Source organism: Felis catus, chromosome C1 (assembly GCF_018350175.1).
Source record: "Felis catus isolate Fca126 chromosome C1, F.catus_Fca126_mat1.0, whole genome shotgun sequence".
Classification (NCBI taxonomy): Eukaryota; Metazoa; Chordata; class Mammalia; order Carnivora; family Felidae; genus Felis; species Felis catus.
Window position 1 is genome coordinate 79,110,935 of NC_058375.1, and position 26,982 is coordinate 79,137,916.

The 26,982-nt window shown below is 35.1% G+C and overlaps 1 protein-coding gene across 12 annotated transcripts in view; it reads left to right on the forward strand.

The window, feature by feature from the left end:
- The window catches only part of CCDC18 (coiled-coil domain containing 18), a 116,610-nt gene that overhangs the window by 51,129 nt on the left and 38,499 nt on the right, over positions 1–26,982 (forward strand). For all 12 annotated transcript variants that reach the window (XM_019837450.3, XM_019837455.3, XM_019837456.3 and 9 more), the window contains 8 exons: positions 275–409; positions 574–651; positions 4,830–4,946; positions 11,324–11,491; positions 13,405–13,547; positions 18,240–18,403; positions 18,624–18,837; positions 25,538–25,637. In XM_019837450.3, coding sequence (XP_019693009.1) covers positions 275–409; positions 574–651; positions 4,830–4,946; positions 11,324–11,491; positions 13,405–13,547; positions 18,240–18,403; positions 18,624–18,837; positions 25,538–25,637 — 1,119 coding nt within the window. The remainder of the gene's footprint in view (positions 1–274; positions 410–573; positions 652–4,829; positions 4,947–11,323; positions 11,492–13,404; positions 13,548–18,239; positions 18,404–18,623; positions 18,838–25,537; positions 25,638–26,982) is intronic.

The window sequence follows — 26,982 nt, forward strand, 5'->3', positions numbered from 1 at the left end:
TCAACCTGTGCAGTTCAAACCTATGTTGGTCAAAGGTCAATTGTATTGGTGAGGGAGGAAATCAGCTGTATTGATGAGGAATAAGACCTGGCCATGTGATTTCATTTCTTCTCTCAAGGGAGAGAAACTGAAGGAAATTCGGCAAAATGCAAAAATCTATGTAATTTCAGTAGTAATTTAACATATGAATATTGTATTCTTTTCTATATATTTAAAATGTTTCTTAATTTTTAAAAAATTATATGAAATTAATAGATCCTGTTTTTACATTTAGCTTGAATCTCAACTAGAGAAAAAAGACCAACAGTTTAAAGAACAAGAAAAGACTATGTCCATTTTGCAGCAAGATATAATATGTAAACAACATCATCTTGAATCACTAGACAGACTCTTGACGGAAAACAAAGGGGTAAAATAATCTTTGTAAAAGTGTTCTTTAAAAGCTAATACTTTGTTTCTGTAACCTGCCTTTAATTCTAATTAAATCAATTGCTTAACAGCCCAATAGTAATGCTAAAATTAAAATATTTATACATGTACTTATATTTTTGCTACCAATCTGTGTGTTTTCAGGAAATGGAAAAGGAAAACATTAAGAAAGATGAAGCTTTGAGAGCATTACAGAACCAAGTATCTGAAGAAACAATCAAGGCTAGTATGCTAAATTTTTAAACTTTATTCTTAAATGGAGACATTCCTGTAAGCTTTTTACTTTTCTCTATAAATTGTAAAAATTATTCAGATAAAAATTAGCAGGTAAAGATTTTACCTGACTCAGTGAACTTAGTTTCTGTAAATATATTTTCTTCAGTGTGAATTATGATCTTAATTATTTGATTGTTGGTAATCTGTTTGTGGCTTCTCTAACCCCCCCCCCCTTTTTTTGCCTTAAGAAAGATTACTTTTTTAACAGTACTTATTATTAACAGTACTTATTTTAACAGTACTGCTTATTAACATTACCAGTAAAGAATTAACAGAGAAAGTGAAGGGAGATCAATCTACAAGTAGTCCAGTTTTGCTTCTTTTTTACCAGTTCTGCTACAAGATTAATTAGGGGATAAAATTTGAATTTTTAGATAAAATACAGTTTTTGACTAGTCTGTCTTCACGGTTAAAAGCATGGGCTTTGGAGCTAAATTGACTTGATTTTGAATGCTTAGTAGTTGACTCTAACCCTCGCTGGGTTATTAAAGCTCTTTGAACTTTAACTTTTTCATCTGTAAAATACGGATAACAGTATTCTGGAAAAGGGTCACATGTGAAAAGTAAATGAAATGAAGTACATATAATGCTTAGCATATACTCAGTTATTCAAAGTTTGATAAGTAATTACTATATATTCAGTATTTTTCCTTTGCATTTTTAGTGTTAAAAATAGGTCCAAACATGCTGATGTTATTCTGTCATATATGGCTTGAATATAAAGGATATTTTTAAAATCCAGTGTTATTTTTGACCAGTATTCTGTTTTTAATCCATTTTGTGACCCAGTATGCCCATGTAAACACAATAGTATGTTTATCCATAACTTTCATATAGTATTCTCCAAAACTTGTAACATATAATGCCATATCCATTCATTTCCTCATGTAAAAGTAACCTCTAAGATCATTAACATGAAAAAGTTGTAAGCATGAAATAATTTCATTAAATAAAATCTATATTGCCACTTCTGTTTTTAATAAATGACCTAACACATCTAGCCAATCATCTAGTAATTTATTTCCATATGTTAATAACCAGATATTAAAATCAATAAGAGAATAAATTATCATATTGGGTTTTATTCCCTTAATAGCTTTAATAGGTTTGATGTTATTCGGGCAAATGTCAAAATGAGGAAAAAATATAGAAGCAATGTTCCTATCACTATACCAAATTTGACATACTGGATATTTGTAGCAACAACAGGATATTTGAAATCTAGTTCTCTTCTTACTGATTATATCATTACTACCTTCCTTTTTTGACTTTTGGCCATGTGCCTGTACATACGTTAATTTGTTCTTTGCATAAAAGTTTGGATTTTGTTTTTAAAGTAACCAATCGAAGGTTATATTCTTATAATCAGTAAATTCTTGAAAAATGCAATCAATCCAACTGTTAACAAAGGAAATACAAAGATAACTAATGAAATCATAGAATTATGAATTTTCTACCTGTAGTGTAGGAAAGTTATAAGAATCAATTAAAAGTTATATCACCTATGAAAGTATGATTAATGAGAACGAGAAGATTGATGGGAAAATTCTGAATAGGTAACAAGAAACCAATAAATTAAAACAATTATGTTACCTGCTGTTGAATAAAAAATTGAGAAGGTGCTTATTAGATTTAGGGATTTTGTTTATTTGTTTTCTCTTGATTGCTTTTATATTCCACTCTGGAATTTTTTTTTTTTTTTTCCCAAGGAAAGTCAGAACTGGAAAAAAATAAACAACAAAAAAAGAACTTAGCTGCTTTTGTTTAAGAAAGTTAGACTAGAGGGGCGCCTCGGTGGCTTAGTCGGTTGAGCATCCGACTTCGGCTCAGGTTTGTGGGTTTGAGCCCCGCATTTGGCTGTATGCTGTCAGCACAGGGCCTGTTTCAGATCCTCTGTCTCCCTCTTCCACCTTAATATTTAAACTTGCATCTCCTCTGAGCAGAAACTTTCTCCTACATCTGTACAGCACTTTTACATACCAGAGTAAGTAAAAATTAATCAGCAACATCATTCAACACATAGTCTGTACTGAAATTTTTCTGATTATTGAAAATTGTTCTTTATAGCCTTCTACTCAAAGCATGGTCTATGGACCAGCAGCATCAACATCACCTAGGAACTTGTGAACAGAATTTCATCTGTGCCCCAGACCTCCTGAACAGAATTGGGACTAAGGTGAAGCAAGTGAGTTGCTTCTGGTGCACACCTTAACGAGATGCTTACTCTCAGGGTTATGTAAGTGGAGGGCTGGTGCTTGGCATGACCCTGAGAGTTAGTGCCTCCTTAAATTTTGAACACATGTCTCCTGTCTTACCCTAATCCTGGCCCTTCTACTGAATCTTAATCTGTAGTTGAGTAGGGTGCCCAGGTGATTTGTATGCCCATTAAAACCTTGAGAAACACTACTTCAGCTTGTTCTTTTTCTTTTTCCAATCTAGGATTCAATTATAATTACATGTTACGTCTGGCACTTTAGATTTCCTTAAACTCACTTACTCCTTCTATTCTTCCTGATACTGAATCTTCTGAAAAGTGTAGGTCAGCTAGGATACCACATGAGTTATATTGTGCTCTTCTATTGCTTCCCATCTGGAAGCACATGCCAGACCACCCCATTATTGGCATTGACAATACTGACATGTTTTTTAAGCTAATTATTGCCAGATCTCACCATGTTAAGGACACATTTTTTTCCTATATAATTAATAAACAAAATGTGGGGTGATTCTTTCAGGCAGTATGAATGTCCTGCTCCTCAACAACCTTATAATCAATGGTTTTAACATCTAGTGATAAATCTTGCCAGAATTAGTTTTTACACTGTTAATTATCAGGTATGATATTCTTTCAGAGTCATAGATTTTATTTTTTCTCTTCATATGGGAGATGATACAAGTACCAGTGCTCATTCTTATGCTTGAGAAAGAAAACTGATAAGTATTTATACCTTTCATAAAACAAATGTTAATTTAAAAATTATTACTAGGGCAACAATTTGTTAACAAGGATAATCTTTCAAAATTATAAACTTTTTAGCTATTAATGGTTATATTCACAGGCTATAGGGACAGTCTTCAAAAACTGTCTTTCAAGATTTTCTATTTAGAAATAAGAGTTGTGAGGATAATTTCATGATGTAGAATAAATAGTATCTGCCAGAAGAGGCATTTTTCTCTTTTTCTTAAGATTTTTTTTACACCTTCAAGATGACTTACAAGAATGCTGTTGGCATTAGAGGGGGAAAAAAACACTCCTGAGAAGCTCAAAATTACACCAAGAAAGGAGCAAAAGAAGAATCTTATTGACAGATGGGCTGTGGAGCACATGTGCAAATTGTGGCCCTTGAACTAATTTTTGTGAAAAAAAATTATTGAAAGTGGGTTGCTCTTTGCCCATTTGCTCTTTAAGGCACTGTAAAGCATCTGCAGCTGTGTCAACGCTTGAACTAAGTTACATTGCTGCCTTTTTGAAAATATTTTCAGATTTAGAGCAAATGCAGCCATTTCCTAAGTTTCTTTTTTTTCCCTAGCTAACAAAAGCATTTTTATTTCTTAGTGACTTCAGCATATTCAGAATACTCACACCAATGCATTATTAGCACAGTACACCAGTGTATGCTCATTTTACTATTTTTCTTGATCAAAGGAGCTTAAAGAATAGGCTTAAATATTGCTTACCTTTTTAGGTAAGTATTTTAGGGTGTTTGGCTTACAGGTTTTTGACAATTGGCCCCAGTCTGTCTTTCCAATCTAATCTCCCATAAATTGATTCTCTTCATACCCTAAACTACCAACTTCGCACCATTTCCTTTCATTGTCTTGTCTCTGAAAATATTCCCTCTTCCTGGAATGCCCTTCTTTACTTGTTCATGTTCTGTATGTTCTTCAGGATTCCAGTCTCTGGTTTCCTAATTTGTAATGAAAAATTAGTTTTCTACATAAATCTTTTCTGTGATAGCATTTTGTATTCCAAGCTGGACTGTGTATTCACTGTTTGAAGCAGTTAGGTAACATGAGGAGATAAATCTGTAAAATATTGAGCACATAATAAACACTCATTAATATTAATATTAGTTGAATTTCCTTTTCCTTTTTTTTTTTTTTTTTGCTTTTTTCCTGCTTAGGTCAGACAACTAGATTCAGCACTAGAAATGTGTAAGGAAGAACTTGCCTTGCATTTGAATCAATTGGAAGGAAATAAGGAAAAGTTTGAAAAACAGCTAAAGAAGAAATCTGAAGAGGTAAATTAACATTTTTGTTAAATAGCATATTTTCCAAGTGATTTCTTTTTGAGATATTTTTAAGATTGTTTAAAAGTATGTCTTTATGTAGCTGATGAAAAAATCTTTCCAGGGGCGCCTGGGTGGCGCAGTCGGTTAAGCGTCCGACTTCAGCCAGGTCACGATCTCGCGGTCCGGGAGTTCGAGCCCCGCGTCGGGCTCTGGGCTGATGATGGCTCGGAGCCTGGAGCCTGTTTCCGATTCTGTGTCTCCCTCTCTCTCTGCCCCTCCCCCGTTCATGCTCTGTCTCTCTCTGTCCCAAAAATAAATAAACGTTGAAAAAAAAAATTAAAAAAAAAATCTTTCCATTAAAATGTAAATCCCAATTTTATATTCTTTTTTTTTTTAATTTTTTTTTTAATGTTTATTTATTTTGGGGACAGAGAGAGACAGAGCATGAATGGGGGAGGGGCAGAAACCGAGGGAGACACAGAATCGGAAGCAGGCTCCAGGCTCTGAGCCATCAGCCCAGAGCCTGACGCGGGGCTCGAACTCACAGACAGCGAGATCGTGACCTGAGCTGAAGTCAGGCGCCCCCAATTTTATATTCTTTATGAAACAAACAATTCACTGCAACACAAAATATGACACGTTAAAATGCTGATTCTTTTATCTATTTTTAGGGAATCATAAGATTAAATTATTAATATCACAGATTAACTCTAAAATGATTAACTTTAGAATATTATTTTAGATTTAGAAGTATAAAATTCTTCAAATTTTCTTCCATTTTGATTTTGCTACTTCTGGTTGTCTAAAGGGTTAAGAATTAGGTTTAGAAATTCGACTTTCTCTATTGAGATGAGTTTTTAAGATACTGGGTAGATGATTCAAGTTATCTTATTCATCTCTATATCCTCAATGTCTACCACTTTGCTTTCAACATAATATGTACTCACTAAATGTTTGCTCAAGGGGATAATCTTAGTGAAGAATTCCTTTATTTCTTTGTTAGAATTTATAATACAAATTTAAAATAAGTTATATTTTAAAATATAAATTAAAGATAAGCTTTAAACCTTAAAATCATGTTCATAATCGTCCCCAAAAAATTCTCATCAAAGTTGACTAGAATATATTCAGCCAATTTCAGCCAGAAAAACAGAATCCTTTGTGTATCATTAAAATAGAATTTTATGCAGAGAATTAGATACATATATCATGGAAGAGGGGAGAAGCAAACAAAGCATGGTAAAGTGACTCAGAGATTATCATAAGAAAGGACCTACTATGGGGCACCTTGGTGGCTCAGTCAGTTAAGCATTAAGCATCTGACTTCAGCTTGGGTCATGATCTCACAGTTCATGAGTTCGAGCCCCCATGTCAGGCTCTGCACTGACAGCCCAGAGCCTGGGGCTTGCTTCAGATTCTGTATCTCCTTCTCTATCTGCCCCTCCCCTGCTCATGCTCATCTCTCTCCCTCCCCCCCTCTTTCTCTGTCCGTCTCGCTCTCTAAAATAAATAAACATTTAAAAAAATTAAAAAAGAAAAGAGAAAGGACCTACTACCATCATCAGGGATAGAGGAATATCAGGCAGAAATGGTGGACTATAGTACAGAAGTAGGACTGCCTAGTGAGCTAGGGCCACAAAGAAGGAGTCTGTCTAGTTGAAGCTGAGACTGTAGAGGAAGAGAACTGCTACAGGTCCCTCACATTGGCTAAATGTTTCTATTACCCAGAGGGAAATTTCCTGCAAAACATGGAGCAGAGCAGGGGGAAAGCAGACACAGATCTAAAAACAGGTATATAGTTGACCAGCACTCCACACTTAGGTGTATCACATAATTATATAAGTTTAGGGGTTAAAAAAGGAAATCTTCATATTTTATATGGTCCTGCCTTCTTCCTTCCATGCCCCTCCATGAAGGCTTTTATAACATCTTTGACAGACAGGCATGTACTTCTCCACTGCAGTATATGGAATTTGAATTGCCTAAACTATAGATACTTTGACTTCTTAAAATAGAAATGTTATTTTTATTTTACTGTGAACTTCTTTAAAACATTATTTAGACATTTATTCAATAGCCTTCATTATACTTCAGTGTAAATGGACTTGACAGAGATGGAATCTGGAGACAGGCAGTGTTTGTAACAAGGGGATTTGTTGAGCTTTAGACTTTGTGTTCTCAGAAACCGAATCAGTGAGTAGGGTGGATAATAGACAGTTATCTAAAATGAACAGAATTATTTTCAAAATGGCTGGCAATATAAACTTAGGCTCCAAACTGAATTAGAAATCAGAAGTAGTAAAATATGTACAACTATACTAGGGAATAAGTAAGTAAGTTAGAAAGATTTTCACCTTTTATTGCTGCTGAATTATTACCTCAGTGCACATGAATTGGCTTACTTAACAGGTTATCATTCAGTCCTTCTGATAAAAAACATGGAAAAAATCCAATTACTATTTACTTTGTTTTTTTTTTTAAGTAACACCCATACATTTATTTACTTTTGAGTTATTTGTCTTTAGAGCAAATTTTAATGTCATTCTAGTTAATATTACAGTTAATTACAGTTGTCCTTGAACAATGCAGAGGTTAGAGGCACTGATCCCCCCTCCATGTAGTTGAAGATCCCCATATAACCTTTGACTTCCCAAAAACTTAACTACAAATAGCCTACTGTTGACCAGAAGCCTTACCATAGCATAAACATGGGATTAACACAGATTTTCTATGTTATATGTATTATATACTGTATTCTTACAGTAAAGTAGGATAGAGAAAAGAAAATGTGATTAAGAAAATCATAAGAAAGAGAAAATATATTTGCAGAACTCTACTGTAAAACAGCTGCATAAGTGGACCTATGCAGTTCAAACTCCTATTGTTCAAGAGTCAACTGTAATTTATCAGAATTGTGAGATTTTCATCATATATAGCTAGGTTTTAGAAAATTGGATTTGGTTCACAGTACATCCATTCTGTTAATAATAGTGATGTTATAAAGGTGTTTTAATCTTTTAGATCTTTTTAATCAGATTAAATCAGTAATCTTTAAATCACACACTAGCTGAATAATTGAGTGGCTCTAGAGCATATTGAGAAGAAGTTAGCCAGTTGTAAAAACTAAATGTTGATTATCCACCACAGAAAGATAATAAAAATTCCTCTGAGATTTTTGTCTCAGGTATATACTATTTTCCAGATATTGAAGTAAGTACATTTATGATTAAAATAATAGTAATTTGGGGTTCTAAATCATTTTGAAAAGATTTTAATTCCATATTAAAATGCTTTACAAAGTGGTAAAAATATGTGTTGATGCAGAATTACACTGTTAATATGATAGGATAAAGTAAACACAAAACAGATGTGAGTAAGTCTAAACATTTTTGCATATAGCATTTCTTCAAATAAAATCAGTTATTTTATTGATATTTTTACTCACATTGATGCACTTAAATTTTGAGGATTTGGCATCATCATATCATATCAGTAACTTTTCTGGGTTATGTTTTATTTATTTTTTTAAATTATCTGTTTTTGAGAGAGAGCGTGAGTGGACAAGGGGCAGAGAGAGAGGAAAAGAGGATCTAGAGTGGGGTCTGCATTGACAACAGAGAGCACCACCCAATGGGGGGACTGAACTCACAAACCATGAGATTACGACCTGAGCCCAAGCTGGAAGCTGAACCTACTGAGCCACCCAGGCGCCCCTGGGTTATGTTTTATTTTTAAGTAAGAATTGTGAGTGTTTTTCCTTTGGATATAGATTAATCTAGATAAAGTTCATTGTAAAGTAGATTTTATAGTATAAATTCTACTTTCTTCTTGCCCCCAGTTATAAAATAGTGAATCCTTTAGGAATACTTGATTCTCCGAATATCATAATGTAGCAGAAAATATAATGAAAAACTATTTCTTATATTTTATTGTTATTTTTTTTTTAATTTTTTTTTCAACGTTTATTTATTTTTGGGACAGAGAGAGACAGAGCATGAACGGGGGAGGGGCAGAGAGAGAGGGAGACACAGAATCGGAAACAGGCTCCAGGCTCTGAGCCATCATCAGCACAGAGCCCGACGCGGGGCTCGAACTCCCGGACCGCGAGATCGTGACCTGGCTGAAGTCGGACGCTTAACCGACTGCGCCACCCAGGCGCCCCTATTTCTTATATTTTAAAGTCAAATGGAAATTAAAGGGTAGTACAATAAAATGCCACTTTAAGTTGGGTAGATGCAGGTTGATTTTTGTGAATTGATATTTGTGATAAAACTAACAGATATTCAATATTTTTAATTGAAATTATTTTTCCAGTGGCCAGATTACTGAAATAAATTTTTATTGTTATTATGTGGTATGGCTTTCTTGGCGTTTTGGTTAAGATTTACCTTCTTTTCTTCTGTTTTGTCTTATCTTACCTTTGTCTTATCTTAACATCTTGTCCACTTTTTTCTCTGACCAGAAAAAGAAGTCTAAGACAGGATGTTTTAGAAAAAATACTATTTAGGGGAGCCTGGGTGGCGCAGTCGGTTAAGCGTCCGACTTCAGCCAGGTCACGATCTCGCGGTCCGGGAGTTCGAGCCCCGCGTCAGGCTCTGGGCTGATGGCTCAGAGCCTGGAGCCTGTTTCCGATTCTGTGTCTCCCTCTCTCTCTGCCCCTCCCCCGTTCATGCTCTGTCTCTCTCTGTCCCAAAAATAAATAAACATTGAAAAAAATTAAAAAAAAAAAAAGAAAGAAAAAATACTATTTAAACTTCTCTTGCAGGCAAATCAGTTCTATAGAAAATAAACTACTGCACTAAATGTGATCTGCAGTTTTCTCGGGAGCTAGCAAATAAAACAAACAGGTGATACTGATACATGTTTGCCCTAAATAAATTATTTTCATACAGACAAAATTAAGTAGGTTATCATAAAAAAGAACTATAATAACAGAATAAGAAATTGGTTAGTTGCATAAGGTTCTCCAAGTTTACAGTATCATTAGATAATGAAGAAATGTGACATTTAAGAGTTTCTTATCGTGAACAAAGAATATTTGGCCCCTAAGCCCTTCATCATGCTGCTGAATGTTCAATTGCTGGATAATTAGAAAAAAGGACCAAATCATTGTTTTCCTCCACTATTTCTTAGAAGTTTAAAATTCCTTTCTTCTGGAATACTTACTGGAAAGATTTTTTTGCTTTAAAGGAATGGTTTTTATTTTCCTTCATGTTAAAAATAGTTTTGGGTAAGCAACAATAAGAAATCTTTTAAAGGTTTACCTACAATCTACTTTCTAATACTTAAGTTTTCAGTTTTCTAGTTACTTGCATGTTTTTCATAATTATGTCAATGAAACGTAATTCTATTTTTTTCACTTAATTTCATTTTGCAAAATATTATATTTGCTACTGTCTTTTAAATTATGATATTAAATGGTTGCATCATTTGAAATCAGATTGATAAATCATCATTTATTAAACCTCTTACTTTTGAGAACAGGTAAGGAATATTATAAAATACATATTAAAATATGCTGTATTATTGGTATGATTTTAAAAATAATCTGGCATATTTATTGGATTTGGATTACTAGGACAAAGCAATTTTTTTTTCCTTTCTTAATAGGTACTTCCAGATAATTTTAAAGGTATCTTTTAAAGCAGTTTTAGGGACCAGCATATTCAAGTCCTAAATATGTGGAGTAAATGAATACAATTTCTTAATTGATACTGTCATTTCCTTGTGTATTTTTTGGAGCATGAATATTTGAGTGCTTTGCTGAGATACCATTTTACAAACAACAGCAATAGTAGCAACGATAATACAATAAATAAGTAGCACCTAACATTTATGCAGGTCTTTTATGGCTATAGTTTATTATCAGTAAGGAGAAAAGATTCATCAGACAGAGTATGGAAAAATCCATACCTTTCTGTGTTCTCTGCCTTCTCTGGGAGGGATCACATAAAACATGTTCCTTTCTGTAGCAGTGAAATATGGTAATATGTGGGCAGTTTTTCTGCCCAGAGAAGCCTGTTTGTGACTTAAAGTTCAGGGTTTTTTTTTTTATGAGGGGGCTGGTCACCTAGGACAGTCACAAGTATTAAAATTACGAACTCCCAGGAGGAAAGCATGATTCAGTGCCAGAGCCAAGCAAAACAATCTCATCACTTAGGGAATGTTTCAAAAGCCACATTCCCAGATACCAGCCAAGAGCCGGCTCTATAAGCAGGCCCTTCTAACATCCTCCCATCAGAAAAATGAACCTGCCCTTCCATATAACAAACTTAAATATAATTGTCCCACATGACAAGTGAAGATAATAAGGAACACAGTTTTGACATTATATTGCTTTCTATTTGAAACATGTCATTTTAATGAGAAATGTATATATTTGTTAGGTATACTGTTTACAAAAAGAACTAAAGATAAAAAATCACAGTCTTCAAGAGACTGCTGAGCAGAATGTTATTCTACAGCATACTCTTCAGCAGCAGCAGCAAATGTTACAACAAGAGACAATTAGAAATGGAGAGCTAGAAGACATTCAAACTAAACTTGAAAAACAGGTATATATTATTGGCCAAAATGGTTTTACTTGTATAAAGTATAAATTTTAAAAACTGATAATAGCTTTTTTGTTTTATTGGTTGCTATTTACGTCAAGGATTTCATATTATAAGAAATATTCTGTATTAATATTGTAAGATGAATAAAGTTCTATTTTTGTGTATTCTGACCTGCATCTCTAATAGCATAGGCACATTTTTGCCATCCAGAGAACTTAGTTATAATTTAGACTTCTTTATTCAATCTTGTTTTTGGATCAAGACATGTGATCTAAATTTCTAAAAAATCTAAAAATTTCTCTAGTATTTGGAGTAAATTTTCCACTGTATAAAGTATTCTCTTTCTACCTTTCATTCATGTTCCACTATGCATAGATTCCATGTTGGATCCTTTCAGATTATTACTCATCTTTAGATTCTTTCTGCTTATGAGTGGGCTATTTAATAAAACAGAGAGTGGGTGGGTTTTCAATGGTTCCCTTTACTTTTTACCTGGCTACTATTTTAATTTTATTCTTGGAACTTGAGTTGGAAGTGTGGATATTAATGACTTAGAATTTGTATTTAGTTATTTGGTGAGAGGTTTTAGAAGAGCCGAGAGGATATTAAAATCATTAGCCAGATATTAATTTGAAGAGCAGTTTTGTAAATGTTCTTTGAAAACATGGAGTGGCTGAAATTAATTAGGGAGAAAATACAGAATGATGGGTGAGAAGATTGACTTAGATAGATCTCTGTGAGATATGGTACGTAGAAACCAAAGTAAGTATTTCATGAAATAAGGAATGATAATTGGTGTCATGGGCCATTGAAATCAAGATCAAATAAAATAATGGTTGAGAAATGTCTACTGGAATTACCAACATGGATGTTATTAGTGACATTGCACGGTTTCTGTAGAATGGCTAGATTGCTTTGGGTTGAAAAAAAAATGATTTCTTCGGGTTGAGGAATGAATGAGAAATGAGAAGATGATACAGTAAGCATGGAAAACTGAGAAATTGGGCTTTGAAGAGGAGGAAAGAAAGAGCAGTGGTAGTTGGAGGGAGGTAGAGATATGAAGGATGGTATTTTTAAATAATTTTTAAAAGTTTATTTTTATTTATTTTGAGAGATAGAGAGCAAGTGGGGGAAGGACAGAGAGGGAGACAGAATCTGGGCTGTCAGTGCAGAGCCTAGTGTGGGGCTTGAACTCATGAACTGTGAGATCATGACCTGAGTCAAAATCAAGAGTTGAAAGCTTAACTGACTGAGCCACCCAGGTGCCCCTGAAGGATATTTTTTTTGTGTGATGGGAATGTCTTGAACGTGTTTAAATGCTAATACAAAGAAGCCCAGAGGACAGAGCAGAGATAGTCAATAGTATGAGCTCCTGAGAAAGTGGATAGTTTCCTAAGAAAGTGATTCCATAACACCAGTGAAGCAATTTGAGTTATATAGGAGGAAGAATACCTCCTTCACTGTAGGGGAACATAAGAAATAATGAATAGAAGCAAATTCAAGTGATAACGTTTGATGGCAGTTGAGAATCTAGAAATCCTTCACTAAATGAGCCAATTTGTGAAGAAGGAAAGCAACATAGTTTGACAAGAGAAGAAACATTTCAAATAGGGATAATGAAAAGAGGAAAATTAACCATTATTTTGTTCAATTGTTATAAATCCTATTTTAGTGTTATGATGTGACTACTTCTATAAATATGTAATATGAATGAAATATCTTTAATATACAAAGTTTAGTTTTGCTTTTTTATTTCCAGAACATTATTTCCTGGTGTGTACTTTGAGTTTTATAATACATCTTGAAACTGAATTATAGGCTAGACCACATATTTATATAAATATATATTTTTCTTCCAAAGAATGTTAAGCTGTGACTGAACTTAAAATACTTAATGAAAATTGTTTTACAAGGTATCAAAACTGGAACAAGAGCTTCAAAAACAAAGGGAAAGTTCAGCTGAAAAGTTGAGAAAAATGGAGGAGAAATGTGAAGCAGCCACACATGAAGCCGATTTGAAAAGGCAAAAAGTCATTGAGCTTACTGGTACTGCCAGGTAAAATGAATATGTTAGTTTTTCTTTCTCTCCCTGTTTCAACATCGGTAGTTATCTGAATTTCAATATCAGATAATGTTCAGTGAAGCTTTTGCTTAAGGATTTAATTTCTTCACAGCCTGTGTTCCTGTAGCATTTTGTTTGTACCTTTATATCCTTCTTTATGCTTCTTTTGTACCACAGTTTACTATTCTTTATCATCCTGTTGTATTATAAGTTCCTTAAGGACTGGATAATTTCTGGTTTATTTCAGGGTCATCCCTACAGCAATTAGCATAGTTCAGTACATCTCATAGGCACTCAACAACTGTTGTGTTGTATTAAATTGTGAATACTATTGAAAGTTGTAGGCAAAGATGTACTCACTGAAAACTTTCACAGGATCTAATTGTTTCTGGGACACAGTAAATACAACAGTAGTTCTGAACCTTGACTGAACTTTAAAATTATCTGAGGAGCTTTAAAAAGTACTGATGCCTACGTCTCACCTCTAAGGATTCCGATTTAATTTGGCTGAACCAGGCCTAGGAATCAATAGTTAATTGATTAAGAAAGGTACCCATGAGCTGAAAGCATTCCCCAGCTTCCCCAGACCTCTTCTACTTTGTCAATAAGAGTTTACATAATCAATAATACACTCATAATTAACCTGCCATGCTACCAACAGGACTCAAGAATTAACTTAGCCACTTGAACTAAAACCCCATGTCCCCAGGTTCCCTCTCCCCCACTGACAGAAGTAAAGATCAGGCCTTTGTGCATTGAGCAGCAACTTGCTTTTCTTTTCTTTTCTTTTCTTTCTTTCTTTCTTTCTTTCTTTCTTTCTTTCTTTCTTTCTTTCTTTCTTTCAATTTTTTTTTAAATGTTTATTTATTTCTGAGGCAGAAGGAGACAGAGTGAGCAGGGGTGGGGCAGAGAGAGAGGGAGACCCAGAATCAGAATCAGGCTCCAGGCTCCAAGCTGTCAGCACAGAGCCCAATGCGGGGCTCGAACTCACAGACTGCGAGATCATGACCTGAGCTGAAGTCAGACACTCAACCGACTGAGCCACCCAGGCGCCCTGCAACTTGCTTTTCTAGATGTCAACTCTCTCAGCAGGGTCAAGAGAATTGCCCTTTGTTTAAGACTAAGATCACAGTTTCAGACTTTCTTTCTTCCATTGATTGGTGTCTACCCACAAAATAGCCTCACCACCAGCGTCTACTTGAAGAGTTACATCATAACTTTATCCTTGCTTATGCTACACACCACAAGAAGCTGTGTATTTCCAGGTCAACAGTCATCTCATACTAATTCCCAAAACTTCACCATGTATACTGTTTCCTTCTCTCAACTTATCCCAATTTCTGAGAGACTTCTACTTGTCCTCTGAAACTCACAGTCCATCCTGAAAAACATTCTCTGTATTTCCCATTTCTTTGCTTTAACAGAAATATGACTCTTCCCTGAGGACCTTGTTTCTTGTCCTGCAACCCTCTAAAGTTCCAATAGTTCCTACAGTTCCTATACCACAGGGTTGAGATATGGAATAGTATACCAACTCTGTAAACCTCTGGTCACCAGATGATATTATCCCTCACTGTCGCTGACACCTGTAGGCCACCTGATGTATTGTTGCTCCCTCCAACACCAATTGTGTCATTATTCTTGATGATTTCAATATCTATTAGCTGATCCTTCTGACACATTAGCATCTCATTTTAAAAATTCCTCTCCTCTAATGATCTTGAGCTCTATCCTACCTCAGCCACTTGCTCACATGATTTACTCTAGATCTTGTCATTTCCATTATCTGCAGTTTTTCCATGATCGGGATATTAGGCATCTATACCTATATTATCACCTCATTCCCTTTAATACCCCAAATTCAATGATTCTTTGATCTACACAAGATCTCTAACTCATCAGTTCCACCACTGTCTCGTTCCCTGATGTCCTCTCCTTTCTCTACCCAGCTTAAATTCAAGTTAGGTCATTAGAATCAATGATTTGTATCTGCTTGCAACTCTTACCTCTCACTCCTTTGTCTATATACCGTTAAGTTGTTCCAACTCACACTACTCCATGCTTGCATCTTTACAGAAACTGGAGAAAAATATAAGCACGCTGACCAATCTTACTTTAAATTCATAATTTCAAGGGACAAGCTGCCTGGCAATCAAAACATTACTGACTTTGTAGAAGACACTTAGTCATTTTCTTTCAAAATTCTCAACAACCCCTTACCAATCCCTGCCCTCACTGATGATCTTGCTTTCTCTTTCAATGAGAAAATTGAAGCAATTTCTTGTTCCTATTCTTACCCTCACCCTTTGGCTTTTAGACAAAACCTCTTGATTATAGCTAATAGGCACATTTAGTAAGAAAAGTAAATCCTAAATACTCGTAGGAAGCTTATGAGCAAAATGATTAAACTTCATAAGAAAGAAATACCCTAGCTCCATGATATCTTCTTCTCATGGAAGAGAAGGGTTTAGGGTTTTCTTTTCTCTGGTACCACTTGTTTCTTTCACTTCTGGAGCTACAATTTATAGAACTTTAATATACAAAGTCTATTTCCAGTCTCAGACTTGATTGCTTTCAATCAAGAAGGTGAAGTATTTCTGGAAAAACTGGTGGATTTAAAGCCTGTTGTAAAATTTTGAAAGAGAAAACTTTTTAGTATTGGATTATTTATAATTAAAAATTTTTAAGGTTTTTATATTTGAGAGAGAAAGAGTGAGAGAGCACAAGCAGGGGAGGGGCAGACTGAGTGGGGGACACAGGATCCTAAGCAGGCTGCATGCAGACAGCCTGATGTGGTGCTTGAACTCACAGACTGTGAGATCATGAGCTGAGCCAAAGTTGGATGCTTAACTGACTGAGCCACTCAGGCGCCCCTATAATTAAAATTTTTTAACCCTTAAATATTTATTATATTATACTAATCCCTCATTCACCTAGCATCAAGGAAGAATGAGTAGGTGTTGATAAATAAATAGGAGTGGAATTTATCTTCACCAAGTACTGAAACTTTAAAACAAAACAAAAAACACTTTTTGGTAGAAATTTTCCAAAATATATATTTTCTTGTCATTTTTAACTTCTCTGGGTATCTCAGGGTTATTGTTGCATACATCAATTATTATACCATGCTGAAATATAGTAGCACCTCAACAAAATCTTGAAGAATATAGAGTTCTGTTTCTTACTAAATGTCTATAGACTACTGTGCTTTTTGGGTTCTTGTATTTTTTTTTTTAATGTTTATTTATTTCTGAGACAGAGAGAGACAGAGCGTGAGTCGGGGAGGGGCAGAGAGAGAGGGAGACACAGAATCCAAAGCAGGTTCCAGGCTCCGAGCTGTTAGCACAGAGCTAGACGCAGGGCTCGAACTCACAAACCGTGAGATCATGACCTGAGCTGCAGTCGGTCGCTCAACCGACTGAGCCACCCAGGCGCCCCGAGTTCTTGTATTTTTTTAATATAATTTTCCCCCAACTTCTTTGCTGACAAGCTCTCACTCTTGGTACTATATGCCAACCTCTTTCAATTATTATTTTCTAATTATGTTTTATATCTCCTCTAATATAAGAAATGAATTAGTTGAGCTAAATATCACTTTCCTGAAATTTTAGATATGAAAATGGGTAATTAGGCACTTATCTAATCAGCTCCTTAACTTTTTGGACCATGGACATATTTGAGGATATGATAAAGCTATGAATTATTTTCTATATACAGATAAACATATGTATATGTAATTTTACATATTGTTTCAGGAGTTTTATAGTTTTCCTTAAGTTTACTCACAGACATCAGACTAAAAACCCTTTGAACAAATTCAAATTTGTCTAAGTTGCATTTACAAAAGAAATGTTCTTGTTTGCAAACTCAATTTACAAAATATCAAAGACCTAAAGAAACACCCAACAAAAAATGTTGATTAAAGGAGCATCAGTTCTGCCCACCATTGAGGATGGCATTAACAGTTTTTTAATGAGTGAATATCATTTTGGAATGAGCAAAATATGGACTTAAAACTTTTTCTCACTATGTTGATTTGTCTGTAGGTAGAGGAGCTTCCATGTTGGAATAAGCTCAGGACTGACGGAAAGTTAGTAAACCTGATTCTGTCACTATTAATAACTATTTGTCTTATCCCAGACAATTCACTAACCTTCCAGTTTCCTCATCTGTAAAGCAAGAATGTTGTACTAGTCTGAGAATCTCTAGTCCCTAAAAAAGATAACATAAAATAATAAAACTCTGAATAAAAGTGACTGACTTGGTTCTCCTATGACTAATATGGTCATTATGGTGTATATTTTGATGGGTTGGCTTCCTTATTTTCTGTGTTGCAGTAACAAAAATTCCAGATGAATGAGACACCTATCCATGGAGGTTCTCAGCATATACAGAGCTTTACACAAGCTAACTGTAGTTAGATTGGAAAGAAGGCTTGTCTTGCTAAATAGTACCAGGTAATACAGTCATATTTAGTGGTACATAACTGGGGCAGAATTACAAATTTCTAGTTGGAGCATTTTTAATAATATGTGACCTAAGATTGTGAGTAGATAGATGTTTTGCTGATATTTGTCCTTATATAACTTGAAGATTTTGTTCAGTCAGAGACAAGTCAGTTGGTTTCAGTTATTCAGCTTTCCAAATGATCATTTATTACTTGTTTCATTTTTTGTTTTTAATTAGGCAAGTAAAACTTGAGATGGATCAGTACAAAGAAGAACTATCTAAAATGGAAAAAGAAATAATGTACCTAAAACGAGATGGAGAAAATAAAGCAATGCACCTCTCTCAGTTAGACATGATCTTAGAACAGACAAAGACAGAACTAGATAAGAAGACAAATTCTGGTAAGCAACAAGTTAGCTGAGCTTAGCTGCCTGTATGTTTATATTTAAAGAAGTGGAATAAAGTGAAAATTTGGGATAGTGGGACTGGAAGGAACAATGAGTGGTCAGTATTCTGCCTCTTGTAGATGAATAAAATTGTATATTCTTAATTGTAATTATTTATAAATTTTTATAACAAATGGCTTATATATAGTTGTAAAATTTGTCTTTCCTCTAACAGTGAAGGAGTTAGAAAAATTACAGCACCACACTGAAACTGAACTAACAGAGGCTTTGCAGAAACGGGAAGCATTAGAGTCTGAACTACAAAATGCTCATGGAGAATTAAAAAGCACTTTAAGACAACTTCAGGAATTGAGAGATGTACTACAGAAGGCTCAATTATCATTAGAGGAGAAATACACTACTATAAAGGATCTCACAGCTGAACTTAGGTGAGTTAAATAGTAAGAAATGATAGCACAATTACAAGTGTTTCACTTTGTTACTCTAACTCCTTGCATCATACAGTAAAGTTTGTTTAATTATAAATGTCTAAAGTTCTCACCTGCCTTTGGCTCATCCTATTCAGCCTGTCCCATGCTCCATCTAAGTAATTCAGCCATTCCTCTTGACTAGTATTTCCATCCTTGGTCTTTGGACCATTTTATTCTGACCCTCTCCTATATTAAATAGTGGTAAAAAATTATTGGACCAGTGTACAGCAGTGGTTAGTAGCAAAATAATATTAATAACAATATTTTCTTTGGGGGCACCTGGGTGGCTCAGTTGGTTAAGCATCCAACTTCAGTTCAAGTCATGATCTCATAGCTCGTGAGTTCAAGCCCCACGTTGGACTCTGTGCTTACCAGCTCAGAGCCTGGAGCCTGCTTCAGATTCTGTGTCTTCATCTCTGTCTCTCTGCCCCTCCCCTGCTCACGCTCTGTCTCTCTCCCTATCTCAAAAATAAATAAACGTTAAAAAAAATTAAAGAAAAACAAAACAATGTTTTATTTGTATTAAGCCCTTATTTTGTGCCAGAATCATGCAAGGGACTTCTTTTATGACCTTACTCATTTCTTTACAACAAACTTATTATACACATATTACCACCTATTTGCACTTGAGAAAACTGAGGCTTGGGAGAATTAAGTAAAATACAGTCTGGATAATGAGGTCCAGAAAAGGGTGTTAAACACAACTCTGACCAACTCTAAAATCTGGGTTCTTGGATTAACAGTAGTAGCATAAAATACTGTTCCAGCACACATCTATGGTGAGTGGGAGTGGAGAACCAAACCAGAACCAAGGTGTGGGAAATAGATTCTGGAAAGGAAAACAGAATTACAAATCACATTGTGAAAAGTGGGATGACAGGATAGAGAGCAGCAAGATGACCTAGGAACTTAGATGTATCCTGTTACTCAGTGCAGGGCCCCCTTTTCTTTTCTATCCACAAAATCACTCTTAGGAAATTTCATACAGCTTTAAATACTGTGTGTCAGACTTCCAAACCCTAGTGATGATCTCTTCCCTAAACTCTAGACTCAAATATCTATGACTTGTTACCTCCACTCAAATGTTTTTTTAAGGGGCATCGTAAACTTGGCCAAAACAGAACTCTTTTTTTCTTCATAACTCTGTTCATCTTCCATCTAAGAATCATGCAATTGCTCAAGTAAGAAATCTGTAAGATTATTCCTCTCTCTTTGCCTCTATTTTTTTCCCCATCCAGTCTATTAGGAATTCATGTCAACTTTATTTCTAAAACATATTTTGAAATCCATTGATTTCTTGGCCTCGTTTCTGTTACCACCTTAGCACAAACTATCATCTCTCACCTGGTCTGTTGCTGTGGCTTTCCTGATGGTCTCCCAGCTTAAATTCCTGACACTCCCCCAATCCATTTAAGTTTATGATTTAAAACAATAGAAATGGATTTAAGTTTATTATTTAAAACATAAATCAGATTATATTGCTTCTCAACTAAATTGCTTTCCCTATTTAAATATTTCTAATGGCTTCCCAACATATTCAGAATAAAATCCATGCTCCTTGGGAAATGTAAATCAAAACTACAGTGAGATGCTGCTTCACACCCACTCTAATGACCATGATAAAAACAAACAAAAACAAAACAAAACTGAACATAATAAGTGTTACTTAGCAAGTATTTATTTTTTTATTTTATTTATTTTTTTTTTTTTAATTTTTTTTTCAACGTTTATTTATTTTTGGGACAGAGAGAGACAGAACATGAACAGGTGAGGGGCAGAGAGAGAGAGGGAGACACAGAATCGGAAACAGGCTCCAGGCTCTGAGCCATCAGCCCAGAGCCCGACGCGGGGCTCGAACTCACGGACCGCGAGATCGTGACCTGGCTGAAGTCGGACGCTTAACCGACTGCGCCACCCAGGCGCCCCACTTAGCAAGTATTTAGAGAAATTGGAACCTCATACATTGCTGTTGGAAACTAAAATGGTACAGTGCCTGTGGAGAACAATTTGGCAATTCCACAATAAGTTGAACATAGAATTACCATATAAATCATTAATCCCACTCCTAGTTATACCCCAAAAGAATTAAAAACAGATGTTCAAAATAATTGTGCACCGATGTTCATAGAAGCTCTATTCACAATAGCTGCTAAGTGGAAATAACCCAAATATCCTTCAGTAGTTGAATGGATGAATAATGTGATAGATATATCCATATAGGGAATATTATTCAGCCATGAAAGGGAATAAAGTACTGATGTGTGTTACAACAGAGATGAACCTTGAAAACAGGTTCATCTTGAACCTTGAAATAAACCAGACACATGTTGTCTAATTCCATTTATATGGAATATCCAGAATTAGAAAATCCCTAAGGATAGAAAGCAGATTAATGGTTGTTAGAACTAGGGGTGGGACACTGGTAAGTAACTGCAGATGAGTATTAGATTTGCATTTGGAGTGATGAACAAGTACTGGAAATAGACAGTGGTGATGGTTACACAACATTGTGAATTTACTTAGTATAACTGAACTATACACTTTAAAGTGGCTAAAATAGTAAGTCTTGTTTTAAATTAATTTATTTATTGTTTAATTTACATCCCAGTTAGTTAGCATATAGTGCAACAATGATTTCAGGAGTAGATTCCTTAATACCCCTTACCCATTTAGCCCATCCTCCCTCCCACAACCCCTCCAGCAACCCTCTGTCTGTTCTCTATATTTAAGAGTCTTTTATGTTTTGTCCCCCTCCCTGTTTTTATATTATTTTTGCTTCCCTTCCCTTATGTTCATCTGTTTGGTATCTTAAAGTCCTCATATGAGTGAAGTCCTATGATATTTGCCTTTCTCTGACTAATTTTGCTTGGCATAATACCCTCTAGTTCTATCCATGTAGCTGCAAATGGCAAGATTTCATTCTTTTTGATTGCCAAGTAATACTCCATTGTATACATATACTACATCTTCTTTATCCATTCATCTGTTGATGGGCATTTGGGCTCTTTCTATGCTTTGGCTATTGTCAATAGTACTACTATAAACATTAGGGTGCATGTTCCCCTTTGAAACAGCACACCTGAATCCCTTGGGTAAAGACCTAGTAGTGCAATTGCTGGGTCGTAGGGTAGTTCTATTTTTAAATTTTGAGGAGCCTCTATAGTGTTTTCCAGAGTGGCTGCACCACTTTGCATTCCCATCAGCAGTGCAAAAGAGATGCTCTTTTTCAGCATCCTCGCCAATATCTGTTGTTGCCTGAGTTGTTAATTTTAGCCATTCTGACAGGTGTGAGGTGCTGTCTCGTGGTTTTGATTTGTATTTCCCTGATGATGAGTGATATTGAGGATTTTTTCATGTGTCGGTTAGCCATCTAGATGTCTTCTTTGAAGAAGTGTCTATTCATGTCTTTTGCACATTTCTTTACTGGATTATTTGTTTTTTGGGTGTTGAGTTAGATAAGTTCTTTATAGATTTTGGATGCTAATCCTTTATCTGATATGTCGTTTGCAAATATCTTCTCCCATTCATTCGGTTGCCTTTTAGTTTTGCTGATTGTTTCCTTCACTGTGCAGAAGTTTTTTATTTTGATGAGGTCCCAATAGTTCATTTTTGCTTTTGTCTCCCTTGCCTCCGGAGACGTATTGAGTAAGAAGTTGCTGCGTCCAAGGTCAAAGAAGTTTTTGCCTGCTTTCTTCTTGAGGATTTTGATGGCTTCCTGTCTTACATTTAGGTCTTTCATCCATTTTGAGTTTATTTTTGTGTATGGTGTAAGAAAGTGGTCCAGGTTCATTTTTCTGCATGTCGCTGTCCAGTTTTCCCAGCACCACTTGCTGAAGAGACTGTCTTTATTCCACTGGATATTCTTTCCTGCTTTGTGAAAGATTAGTTGGCCATATGTTTGTGGGTCCATTTCTGGGTTCTCTGTTCTGTTCCATTGATCTGACTGTCTGGTTTTGTGCCAGTACCAGGCTGTCTTGATGATTACAGCTTTGTAATACGTCTTGAAGTCCGAGATTGTGATGCCTCCAGCTTTGGTTTTCTTTTTCAAGATTGCTTTGGCTATTCGAGGTCTTTTCTGGTTCCATGTAAATTTCAGGGTTGTTTGTTCTCGCTCTGTGAAGAATGCTGGTGTTATTTTGATAGGGATTGCATTGAATAACTAGATTTCTTTGGGTAGTATCGACATTTTAACAATGTTTGTTCTTCCAATCCATGAGCATGGAATATTTTTTCATTTTTTTGTGTCTTCTTCAATTTCTTTCATAAGCTTTCTATAGTTTTCAGTGAATAGATTTTTAACCTCTTTGGTTATGTTTATTCCTAGGTATTTTATACTTTTTGGTGCGGTTATAAATGGGATCAATTCCTTGATTTCTCTTTTTGTTACTTCATTAATTATTGGTATATAGGAATGTAACCGATTACTGTACATTGATTTTATATCTTACCACTTTGCTGAATTCGTGGATCAGTTCTAGCAGTTTTTTGGTGGAATCTTTTCAGTTTTCCATAAAGAGTATCATGTCATCTGCAAAGAGTGAAAGTTTGACCTCCTCCTGGACAGTTTGGATGCCTTTTATATCTTTGTGTTGTCTGATTGCTGAGGCTAAGACTTCCGATACTACGTTGAATAACAGTGATGAGAATGGACATCCCTGTCCTGTTCCTGACCTTAGGGGGAAAACTCTCAGCTTTTGCCCATTGAGGATGATATTAGCAGCGGGTCTTTCACATATGGCTTTTATTATCTTGAGGTGTGATCCTCTATCCCTGCTTTCTTGAGGGTTTTTATCAAGAAGGGATGCTGTATTTTAAAATGGTAAATCTTATATGTATTTTACAGCAGTTTAAACAAAAAAATCCAAGCTCCTTATCATGGAATACAAAGCCCTACATGATAAGGTTCTTGCCTATTTCTCTGGCCTCATTTCATACTGTTCCCCTTGCTCCTGGCCTTCTTGTTGTACTTAAAACGGTACATAATTTCCTACCTTATGACTTTGCTGTAGCTGTTTCTTTGGCCTGAAATAATGGTTGAATGGCCAACTTCTTGCCCTTCACATTACCTCAGAGGGCCCTTCTCTGACCACTTACTCTCAAGTAGCCACCCAGTCACTATCACATCACTGTATTTAGTGCTCTGACATGGCACTTTACATTTTTCTTGTTGTTCATTATTTATACTCTGTCTTCTTTCCTGACCTATTAGTATGTATACTCCATGTGATGAAGGACATCTACCTTGTTGACTATTAAATTCACCGTACATAGAGCCTTGATACATAGGAAGCTTCCAGTAAATATTTGCTAAATGGTAACATGAATAAATGAATTAAAAAAGTAAAAATGAAATCTCTCCTTTTTTTTTTTAAGTTTTATTTATTTATTTTCAGAGGGAGAGAGAGAGAGTGAGTATGTGTACAGGCAGGAGAGAGGCAGAGAAAGAGGGAGACACAGAAACCCAAGCAGGCTGCACTCTGTCAGTGCAGAGCCCAACACAGGGCTCGAACCCACAAATCATGAGATCATGACCTGAGCTGAAACCAAGAGTTGGACGCTTAAGCCACCCATGTGCCCCATGAAATCTTAAATTTTAACTAATAGCTGAATTTTTGGAAGCTCACCTATTCACTTACACAACAGCATTATCTTTAGAATTTATTTCATAATAACTTAATGTAGCTTTATATTTCATAACTCTTGAGACTTTTAAGAGAATAGTAAATGGCTCATTAAAGAAGTTTTGAATCTGCTTTTAAAATCAGTACTTTTATTCAATATTGTTTATATTTAAGACTGGAAAACCATATGATGATTTTCAAGATCAACATTTTTAGCTTTTGTCATATCAGAACATAGAGTTCCAGATTAAAATTCTTTGGGGCACTGGGTGGCTCAGTCAGTTGGGCCTCCAACTTTGGCTCGGGTCATGATCTCAGGGTTTGTGAGTTCAAGCCCTGCATTGGGCTCTGTGCTGACAGAGCCTAGAGCCTGCTTCGGTTTCTCTGTCTCCCTCTCTCTCTGCCCCTCCCCTGCTCTCTCTCTCTCTCTCCCTCTCTCAAAAATAAATAAATGTTAAAAAAAAATTAAAAAGAAATTCTTCGCATTCTCCTATCTGAGTGGTAGCAGTCTTAAAGTTATATCAGTAGTAAGTATTTATAATATAAAATTAGAAATAAGGTTTTAGGAGAGGTAGAATTTATTAAAAGTATTTCTAAACTGAGTTGTGGATATCAGAGATACCAACCACAAGATAAATGCCTCATTCAATTGTAATAAACTCACAGCTATTATATAGAAAAGACTTTCAAATGCTCCCTTGATCTATAAATGGAAAATATGGACGTATTTTTAAAATTCTTAATACTGATTCAGTCTTGCACCCTGGGAGTACTTTAACATTTAGCTTCATTTGTCTACAATAGTAGTATTTTAGTTAACTTTTGCCTTTTGAGAATACTCTATTAAAAGTAATTGTATTGATATCAATCATTTTCTTTATACATTATTTCTTTAATTTGAGCCCTTTCAATCAGAAATAATTGCATATATTTTATTACTTGTCACTTAGAGGAAATGTTAACCCAATTGACTTAATTTTTTAAAACTATAATATTCCTACTATTTGCTTTGATCTTTTTCCTTTGATAAATTGCAGAGAATGCAAGATGGAGATTGAAGATAAAAAGCAAGAACTCCTTGAAATGGACCAGGCACTTAAGGAGAGAAATTGGGAACTAAAGCAAAGAGCAGCTCAAGTTGGTTTTCTTAATTATATTTGATGAAATTTTCTGTTACAGTACAATCACACAGGGTTTCAGAGGTCACCACTTTTTGGTAAATAGACGTTTTTAAGCATATATGTTTTTCTATGCACATTAATATTTTTAAAATTAGAAAATGTCATCTTTCTTTTTTCATCTTGCTTTTTTTATAGAAGTAGTTTTTTGAGAATGAGGATTAGCTTAGTATCCAAACCTTTTGATGTCTTACATTGCTGCATATCAGAAGAACATGTCATTAAAGGAGTTACTTGCTCAGCTAGTGTTTGTTGGAGAAACAAAAATATTCAAAGGGCATTATTTAACATCTTTTTTTAAGACTTTGTTTCTTAGAACAGTTACAGGTTCACAATGAAAATTGAGCAGAAGGCACAGAGATTTCCCATATATCCCTTGCTTCCATAAATTCACAGCCTTTCCCATTATCAACATTCCCCACCTGAATGGTACATTTGTTATAGTTGATGAACATACACGTTATAATTACCCAAGCTCCATAATTTATATTAGAGTTCACTATTGGTGTTGTACATTCTATGGGTTTGTACAAATGTTTAATGACATGTATCCATCATTATGGTATCATCCAGCGTATTTTCACTGCCCTAAAAATCCTCTATGCTCTAGTCATCTTTCCTACTCTTCCCCTGACCCTAGCAGCCACTGATCTTTTTATTGTCTCCATCATTTTGCCTTTTCCAGTCATATAGTTGAAATCATAGAGTACATAGTCTTTTCATATTGGCTTCTTTCACTTAGTAATATTTAAGTTTCCTCCACAGCTTTTCATTGCTTGATAGCTCATTGCTTTTAGCACTGAATAATATTCCATTGTCTAGATATGTACTATAGTTTACTTATCCATTCACTGAATGTCTTTCCTACTGAAAGACATCTTGGTTGCTTTCAAGTTTTGACAATTACAAATAAAGCTGCCATAAACACCTGTGTGCAGGTTTTTGTATGGCCATAAGTTTTCAACTCCTTTTGGTAATTACCAAGGGGTGTGATTGATGGACCATATGGTGAGTGTGTTTAGTTTTATAAGACACTTCCAAACTGTTCTATGAAGTGGCTTGTACCATTTTGCATCGTTATCAGCAATGAACGTCAATTCCTGTTGCTAGCATTTTGTGTCAGTGTTTTGGATTTTGGCCATTCTAATAGGTGTATGGTGGTATCTCCTTATTAATTTACATTTCTCAGATGACATATGATGTAGAGGATATTTTCCTGTGCTTATTTTCTATTTGTATATCTTCTTTGGTGAGGTGTCTGTTATGGTCTTTGTCCCATTTTTTAATTGAGTTCTCTTATTGTT